The 9,534-nt window shown below is 51.0% G+C and overlaps 1 protein-coding gene across 3 annotated transcripts in view; it reads left to right on the top strand.

The window, feature by feature from the left end:
- Positions 1-9,534, top strand: part of Appl2 (adaptor protein, phosphotyrosine interacting with PH domain and leucine zipper 2) — a 47,995-nt gene that overhangs the window by 12,938 nt on the left and 25,523 nt on the right. For 2 of the 3 annotated variants that reach the window (XM_021175189.2, XM_021175188.2), the window contains exons 3-4: positions 6,788-6,847; positions 7,303-7,374. In XM_021175189.2, coding sequence (XP_021030848.1) covers positions 6,788-6,847; positions 7,303-7,374 — 132 coding nt within the window. Of the gene's footprint in view, positions 1-5,409; positions 5,908-6,787; positions 6,848-7,302; positions 7,375-9,534 lie in introns of those variants that run through there. The other variant, XM_029482513.1, reaches the window with a different exon arrangement.

Raw genomic sequence — 9,534 nt, 5'->3', positions numbered from 1 at the left:
GAGAGAGAGAGAGAGACTGTGTCCACTCTGCCATCAGGGTAGCCCAGGCTGGATTGGAGGGAGGGAAGCTTAGCCAGGCAAGGGTGAGTGCAATGCACACACCCAGGAACAGCTTCAGAGAACTAGTTTATTGCAGAGAACTAGTTTATTGCAGAGAACTAGTTTATTGGAACTAGTTTATTGGTAAGCCAGGTATCTGTGCCCCTGGAGAGGTGGCCAGGATCTCTAGGGGTGAGGATTGTGTGGCTGTGTACCATTGGCCAGGGCAGAGGTGTTAGAAAATATTTCTTCTACATGCTCAGGGGCCGTAGGGTACGGTGGGTGGGGTGGGGTGGGGGTTGGGACCTTATAAGGTCAAACAAGGAGTGAAGCCTGGTAATTTACTGTCAGGGTAGTAAATTCTTACTAGGGTTGATCTGAGGGGGCTGCCTTTGTAGAACCAGGTTGGGAGGTGGGGAGGGAGGCAACTCCTGCCATCCTCAAGTTTGAGGTATTTGGAGTTGAAGCTCTGTTGACCCTTCCTCTGGAATCCTTGGCCATTATGGTCCCACATGGGTGTGTTCTGTTGTGTGTGTGATGTGTGTCAGTGTGTGTGTGTGCTGTGTGTGATGTGTGTCAGTGTGTATGTTTGTGTTATGTGTGATGTGTGTGTGTAATGTATATATGTGGTTTGTGTGTATATGTGTGTGTATATGTGTGTCCATACATATGTGTGGATGTCCCTGGAGACCAGAAGAGGGTGTTAGATCTCCTGGAGCTGGAGTTATAAGAGGTTGAGAGCCACTGCCATGGGTGCTGGGAACCAAACTCGAGAGCTTTGCAAGAGTAGCAAGTGCTCTTCCCTGCTGACCTCTCTCCAGGCCCTGGTGAATCTCTTCTAAGTGACAGCCGTGGTTACCGTGGTTACTGTGGGCTTGTTCACTTTCTCTCAGCAAAGCCGGCAGTCCAGCCACCTCTCTGCTCTTTTCTGTTTGGGGATTTTCTTTCATCTTTCTGTTTGTTGACACAGGGTCTCACTGTGCAGCCCTGAGCAACCCGGAATGAAGTTGTGCACCTCCACAGCCAGCTCTGAGGCTGTTCTTCACCAAACCTGAGGTGCATGACATAGTACATCCCAAACATCTGAAAACTGTGGGCCCTAAAATCCCTTTTTAAATGTGGAAACAATATAATCTCAAGCTGAGGCCAAGATAGGAGAGAAGGGGAGTAAAGTTATTTAAACACAGCGATGTTCTCGGGCAGGAGCGGTGGCTCAGCAGGTGAAGGTATTTACCACCAAGCCTGATGACCAGAGTTTAATTCCCTGGTGAAAGAAAAGAACTGACTCCAAAAGGCTGTCTTTAACTTCCACATGCTTGCACACACACACACCAAATAAAAGTTAAAGGAAATATTCTTCAGATGACAGTAGATAGTTTATAGGTAGGTAGGTAGGTAGGTAGATAGATAGATAATAGGTAGGTAAGAAGGTAGATAGATGGTTTATAGATAGTTTACGGATAGACAGATAATAGACAATAGATGGAGAGAGAGAGGAGAGAGGAGAGAGAGAGAGAGATATTGATTAAGCTGAACAAGGTCCCATGCCTTTGGGCAGCAGTGAGAGCAGCAGGCATCCATGGTGTGAGCTTGTAACAGCCAAGGGGGAGACTGTAGGAGGCAGACAGGGATTCTCTATCCTTTACACACACACAAGGTTCACACGCCTGTAGGTGGCAGACAGGGTTCCTCTATTCCTTACACACACAAGTGTCACACACCAGGCCAGGCACCTCCTGCACATTATCTCATTTAGTTTTCCTAATTAAAGATTATTATATGGTAAAGAATCTAAGACTCAGAGAAGTTGTGTAGATTGCCTCAGGCCACACAGCCGATGAGTGGCAGAACCAGAAAAGCCTGAAGTCACTCCTGTATGTGGTGCTGTGTTCTTGGCATGCTGGTCTCCACTGACAAACTGGTCAGCCCCAGGAAAGGCTTTGCCTTTCAGAGGCTTTTCCTGTCCATCTAGAGCAGCGTGGCTTCTGAGCCTGATAACTCTTTAGTTGTCGGAGGTGGGGCTCCGTTTTAAACCTAGAGTGACTTTTCTCCTTTCATTAGTTTTAAATCCAGATTATTTTAATTAATACATTTCAGAGTCCTGACAGTCAGACAGGTTTATTTACCTGCTTGAGACTGAGAAGCTGGTCGCAGCTTCAGCTGTGAGGGGCAGAGCTGTGAGGTCTAGGGAGGCAGCTTCACAGAGCCTAGCCATTGGCTGCTCTGCATGCGGGCTCCGCAGTGCTTCAGCCTGCAGCTTCCGAAGCCTTCGTGGCATCAAAAGGCCACTTTGACTCGTCCTCTTAAGCACAGGGTTAACCAGTGACCTTGGCCTCACCAGGCCAGAACCCCCGTCCTGGCTGCTTTCTCTGTGACTGTGGCTGCCGGCAAGATAAGTCACTGTGAGTTTTCTTCAGTCCTTGGGTTGTCTGTGGAGTCACTGCTATAGAACACGAGATGAGCCCCAGCAGCATCCTCTGGGACACAGCCACAGTGATGGCCTCTCCACCTCATCTGCCTTGGGGCCTCTCTGGTGCTTGGCACACAGCCTTCGCTCCTGGCAACACCTAGTCTTCTGGCACACCCTCTTCCTATGGAGCAAGCCCTTTCCTAGCCTTCCCTCAACCTCCTCCCATGATTCTGTCTTCTTCCATGGAACTGTTCTGTCTTAAGTCTTTCTGCTCTCTGGAATGCTCTCTCAGCCCTCCCTGAGTGGTGTGCATTTGCCCCTGGGCGTGGTCACCAGCGATGGCCGGCCAGGGCCTGAGTCTCCTTTGTAACTATGCTCTTCTTGATTCCCAGTGACTTGCCCACTGCCACTGTGTAAGGTGAGTTTTCGGGATTTTCTGAGAGGAGGTGGTTCTCCCAGGAAGGCTTCCTGGCTTCATTCTTTCTTTGTCTTGCAGCCTTCCTCCTCCCCATCCCAGGATGCATCATCTCCTGTGGCTCCCAGTGGCCACTAGCAAAGCTGAACCCCCTGAACAAGCACCGTGAGTGCAGAAAGCTGCAGGCTAGCCACCCTGCCAGTGTGTCTCTGGCTGTTCTCCGGTGTGCCAGGCGGTCTTCACAGCTCACCGCTCTGTGCTCAGGATCCCCTTTGACCCTTCACTGACCTCATAGCCAACAGAGTGTCTCTAACTACACTCCTTCCTGCCCTCTCTCTCTTCCTAGCCAGAGGGCCCTTGTGTGCCCAGTGGCCTGTGCACTTAGTAGTCGGAACACGGAAGGGGTGATGAGGGCTTTCATTGTCCCATAGTCTGCCAGCCCCAGGTACATGCCTTTCTCATGCCCAGCATGGGACTGGGTGCAGGTCTTCTCCACCTGGAAGCTGCCATCCAGCTGGACCCTGATCATCAGAAACCCATGTTCCTCCTCACTCCTGAGCTGAGGCCTGGCTCTTCTGGCTTCTCTGGCTTCCTCCCCACACCCAGCATAGTCCTGTTGGGGCACTTTGGCCTCGGGTGTGGTTTGGTATCTCATTAAGGCTCTCACATCATCTCCTTACCAGCCCATCAGTTCTTCCCTCCATCCCTGCCTCTCTGCCTCCACACTCTCATCTGCTCACCCCATGCCTGCTTCCCATGGCTCCTTGGAAGATCAGCGCCATCTGTCAGCATGTTGGCCCACCCTCTTCTCCACTGTGGGTCGTGGGGAGTAGCGTGAATGTGCCTCTCAGCCTCATCTCTAGCGTTTGGAACAGACCTCTAAGCTCATGGCTGTCTGTGACTGACCCTAGATGGATTTCCCCCACCTCAGGCTGAGCCTCAGCCTTCATAGCTGCCATGGGCGGTGCTGCCCACTGAGGCTCTTGATTTCAGGTGAGCTGTAAGCCTCTCTGGCATGGTAAGGTAAGCATTCCCTTGCCAGAAGGTAAGCTTGCCCATCAGGCTTGCCAGCCCCTTGTCTCGGTCTTGTCAACTGACCAAGAGCTTCTTTAACATAGGAGGAGCTGTCTGCAAACGCTTTGTCAGCTTGTCTTTTTTTCTTATGCTGGAGATCAGACCTGATGCTAACCATGCGCTCTGCCGCCAGTTTGTCTTTTAAGGATTAATGTGAAGTAGCCGAGTGTAGACAGCGGCCCAAGAGCTGTTGCAGGACCATGAAAAGAAAGACACATGTCAAATTTGTAGCTCAGAGGTGGAGCCTTGCCTAACTGTGAGGCCCTGGGTTCCAGTACTCCGGAGAAACACATTTGTCTGCACATGCATGTGCACACACACACACACACACACACACACACACCATGTTACTCTCAGAACTCCACTAGAGTCTAAATGCTGGGCCACCTCTCCTGCTGCCTTGCTCCCAGGAAAGGGTGAGTTTTGTGTTCCTAACAAGAGGCCCTCTTAGACCTACTGCTTGCATGCCGGCTGAATATTGGTCCAGCTCCCACTTTCACAGGTTTTGTTGGTTCCCAGGGTGTAGGTCCATTAGCCAAGACTGGCAGAGTGTCACAAAGCCTTCATGCAGTGGGGACACTTCCTGCTGTGCTCAATTCTGGGCAGGCAGACTTTATGTGAGTGCTTGCTTCCAGGAGGGGGGAGGAGTGTGATCAGGAGGGGAGAGGGTTGAGACCAGGAGGGTGAAGGGTGAGACCAGGAGGGGTGGGGGGGTGAGACCAGGAGGGGTGGGGGTGGGGTGAGACCAGGAGTGGGGTAGATGAGGCCAGGAAGACCAGGAGTGTGTGATCTTTAAGCCATAGCGAGCAGGAGGTCAGCCTGAGCTTCAGTGAGATGCTGAAGGGAAAGAGGAGATTGTGGAAAACAGTGGAGTTTAGAACTGGACAGACCTGAACACATGGCCTTGTCATGCCACCAACTAGCTGAGTGACACTGGACGAGCCTCTTTGTGCTTCAGTCTCTGCTTCATCTGTCAAGTTTTTCCTTATTCAGACCTGTCCTGTAGAGGGAGGGGCTGCGGCAGTGACTTAGCAGTCAAGAAAGTGTTCAAATCCCAACCCCCAGGCAGATGCCAATCTCAGACAAGTTCATCTTACTGGAAGCAAGGGCCTTTTTGTGTAACTCTCTCTTCAGAGCATCACTGCTGTAGATGGTGGATCGGCCACTTTTCCTTGGGGTCTGTATTTTACTGCCATTTGTGACAGAGCCCTATATACTTAGACAGTCGTTTTTGCTCACATTTGGACTGCAGGTATTGTTTTTGTTTTTGTGTTTTTGTTTTGTGAGACAGGGTATCTCTGTATATCCCTGGCTGTCCTAGAACTCACACTGTAGACCAGGCTGGCCTCAAACTCAGAAATCTGCCTGCCTCTGCCTCCCAAGTGCTGGGATTAAAGGCATGCACCGCCACTGCCCAGCCAGGTATTGTTTTAAACTTAGAGTTTAGATTCATCTTTTGACCTGTTCATATACTTGTTTATCAAACATGCTGAATGGCTGCTGTGTGCTAAGAGCTGTTGCCTGTCCTTGGGTAAACAAAGGATACAGTCCTGTGTGTTTGTTCACCTGCTTCCTTGGCCCTGTGACTGCTACTTGTGGTCAGTTCCAAAAGAGAAAGACACGGAGGGCAGGATAAGGTAGCTAAAGTCAGGGCCACGTGTGGGACTTTATTCTGGGAAGGAGGGAGAGAGCCATGTAGGCTCCGTAGGGCAGATGGAAGTGGCTGGGGAGTATAGACTGTTCTGTTGAGAAGGTCCCAGAAGACGGGTTTGGACTCTGGTAGGTCAGGCAGGACCCCCATGCAAAGTAAAACAGAGCAAAGTCCCATTGAGTGCAGGACTTGAGCTTGAAGGACTTGCAGCCCCAGAGAAAGAATGCAGAAGCCAAGACCATGAAAGTCGCCTGGCGGCCTGTTCCTGCTGGGACACACCCTGTGCTCTGGCACAGCCTCAGGAATAACCCTGAGATGGTGAGCAGCTTGGACATAGCCTAGAAGCAAGAGTCATGCTCAAGGTCCTCCGCATTGGGAGGAGGAGGGCGGTGAGGTCAGGCTGGAGGATGCAGGATCGAGAACAGGCTGGACCAGCATCAGAGACTTGCTGGATGGTGCAGCTCCTTAGGCAGAGCTCCCTCTGGTCACCTGGAGCTGGGGGGTGCTATGCTGCCACAGACGTCACTGGTGCCAGGTCCCAGGCCACACCCTTCCCATGGCCCTTCAGCAAGAGCTGAAGCTGGGCCGAGGCTGCGCGTGGCTGTGGCCTCTGCTCTGCAGCTCTTGTTCCAGCCACCATCCACAGGCAGATCCTGAGAGCTACTCCCCAGTGTTGGGTCCTCTTTCTGGAAAGCTGCATTTCCAGCTGGCTGGCTCCCTGCTTCCTGGAGGGTTTGCTTCATTAGGCATCCCCTCCTCTTGGCACACCCAGGTTTCTCCTCTGCAGCCTCCGTCATGCATGTAACTGATGCTCTGCTGACCCTTCCCTCCTACATCTCAGAGGGCTGGGACTGTGCCTGCATCCCTTTGCTTTACTGACTGAATAGGAAGGGGCAGTTGGTTAAGGGCCTTACTTGTTCTAAAGCAAGCTCCAAAGCTTGGCTTTGCTTCTGTGTGGCCCTCTGAGTGTTGTCTAGACACAGTCTCCAGGTATGGTGGTGCAGACCGATAAGCCCAGTAGGTTGGGCCAGGAGGCTCATGAGTTCCAGGAGAGCCTGGGCTACAAGTGAGACCCTGTCTAGAAGAGAAAACCAATCACTGCCCAAGCGCCCATACTCCTTGTCAGGGCTGCTCTGAGGTGGCCCGTGTCAGTGACACTGACAAAGCTGACCTACTCTGCTCTGCTCTTCTCCCACAGAATGAAATGTGCCTGGCCACTCAGCAGCTTTCCAGGCAGCTGCTGGCATATGAAAAACAGGTAACTTGACAGGGGCTGTGCACTACAGTGCAGTGCCCAGGAACCCAAGAGGCCCCTTCCAGGGTCTCCAGAGGCACCCTGCAGAAGGGTCCCTGTCTCCTCCCTCCACCGTCCTTGTCTCTCTTCCTTTCTTCTCTGCCAGGGTTTTTCCTTTTATCCTTTACCACTGGTAAATTATAAGTGGGATAATCCTGAAGCCTCCACGAGGGTCTTTCAAACTAATCAACTACTCAGCGGCTTCCCGGGCTCCGGGAAGGCCCAGCGCCCAGACAGAGCCCTGGAGATCCCATCCTGTTCAGACAAGTGGCATGGCCCGGGCGGGGTGCTGGCACACTTCTCAGACAGACTGCCTCTGCTGTGCCCCTGGAGAAAAAAGGCAGTGGTGCCTGCATGACGGTTGGGCTGAGTTTCCTGCATGCCTTTAACATCCTGACTTTTAATTCTCTTTATTCTAGAATTTTGCACTGGGCAAAGGTGACGAAGAAGTAATTTCAACACTACATTATTTTTCCAAAGTGGTGGATGAGGTAAGATCTGGAAGTTTTTCTTTATGAACTTTCTTTTATCTGGTTTGACCCTTGTGCATTTTACAATACCTGAGATTTCTGAAGCTCATCCCATAACAGAGGAGGTTTTAACGCTGTAATTGTGATTTGGAGGGAAAATAAACCACAAGGACTTTCAAGCATTCAGTTTCCTGGTTTCTCAGCCTGCCTTGGTGTGTCTCCCTCTATAGCTAGATAGCTTCAAACAATGGGAGTTCATTGTCTTGAAGCTTTGGAAGCCGGAAGAGCATCCCAAGTAACCCGCAGGCCATACTCCTTCCTTCCCTCCCTCTTGGCTCCTTGTGGCTTCTGCTTGGCTCGGCCTGTGGCGAGTCACAGACGTCTGGCTGTGACTTAACATGGCCTTCCTTGCCCTCATCTTCTGTCTGTGTCTTTGGTTATAAAGACACTGTCACTAAGCACAGGGTCCACCAGGAAATTCAGGGTTCTTTCCTTGTCCTGGTTACATTTGCCGAGACCCTGTTTCCACAAGCTCTCATGTTCTGGGTTCTGGATGGTTGTGTATTTTGTGGGGGATGCAATTCAACACATTACAAAAGATTACACACACATTTTATTATATTTGTGGGAAACCATGGTTTTAGGAAATTGCATAAATCTTAGTTGTAAAAATCGTTAAGTGAGCCGGGGATGTGGCCCAGTGGTACAATATCTGCCTAGCATGTGCAAGGCCCTGGGTTTAATTCAGCACTGTTTAAAATAAAAACCCTCAGAGCTCCAGTACTGCTGGTACCAAGAGACCCTTCTGCAATACTGGAAGTATAATAAACTTCAGCTTTAAAAGACTGAGCAGTGTGACTGCTGTAGGAAACATGTGGAGAACGCAGGAAAGAGCATGCAGCGACCAGGCCCTGAGCCAGGGTAAATCTGGGTTCGGCATCCATATAGAACTGTACCAGTTGCAGGTGCTCACCTCCCCACCGTCACCTGCACTTCGGAGAGCTTTGTGGGGGGGGCACTAGAGAGGAATAGTAAAACTGCCCATCGGCTCTGAGCTTTTTATCGTCCTATTGAACGGTGGGGGAAAGACACTGAAACTGTTTCTCTGGCTGTATCCACAACACCTGCAGAGCCCAGAGGGGCCTACAAGCTAAAGGCCCAATCCTGCAAAACTGTCCTGACTTTTAGGTACCAGTTGTAAGTCCCAGGCTTCTGGAGCTTCTGACTGACTAGCTAAAATTGGAGGTTAGGAATTTGTGGGAATGGTCTATAACTCAGGCTCACTGTGGTTACCAGCTATGTTAAGATATCACAAAGTGCACAATGACCAGCTGAACACAATGACACATTGGCAAGGTGTAGGGAGGGACACAGAGCTTCCGAGCTCTCTAGGGACACAAGTGCCAGGGTTCAGCTGCCTGGAAGCTCCTCCTGTCTCTCTTAGATAAACCAATCTAGAAACTTCTTCACAGACAGCCTAGAGGTTTATTTCCACAGCAATTACAGCCCTGTCAAAATGGTAGTCATGATTGACCATCATGCTTTTCACTCCTCTTGTGGGATCTCTTTAAAGTATGTCAACAGATCAGTGAGATGGTCCCATGGGTAAGGGCATGCCACTAGACCTGACGTGGAGCTCAGCCCCAAAGCCACGTGGTAGAAGGAGAGAACTGACTCCATAGGTATGCTGCTGATGCGCGCACGCGAGCACACGAGCACACACACACACACACACACGTAAAAATTATGTTGAACGGTATAGAATCTATTTTAAAATGTAATTGCAGAGCAGCAAAATAATGTTTGAGAGGTGTGAAGAATTTTTTTATTTACTCAATTTTATGATTATTAATTGTGAGTAAATAACTCAGGGAGGCGGTGAGATGCCTCCCCCAAGTCCCACGTGTCCATAGGTAGGAGAGAGCTCCTGAGGGCCCCAAGTCCCACGTGTCCATAGGTAGGAGAGAGCTCCTGAGGGGCCTCCAGTCCCACGTGGCCATAGGTAGGAGAGAGCTCCTGAGAGGCACCCAGTCCCACGTGTCCATAGGTAGAAGAGAGCTCCTGAGGGCCCCAAGTCCCACGTGTTCATAGGTAGGAGAGAGCTCCTGAGGGCCCCAAGTCCCACGTGTCCATAGGTAGGAGAGAGCTCCTGAGGGCCCCAAGTCCCACGTGTCCATAGGT

Source organism: Mus caroli, chromosome 10 (assembly GCF_900094665.2).
Source record: "Mus caroli chromosome 10, CAROLI_EIJ_v1.1, whole genome shotgun sequence".
Taxonomy (NCBI): Eukaryota; Metazoa; Chordata; class Mammalia; order Rodentia; family Muridae; genus Mus; species Mus caroli.
The sequence above is the reverse complement of the archived record's forward strand: the minus strand, read 5'-3'. Positions and strand labels throughout refer to the sequence as shown.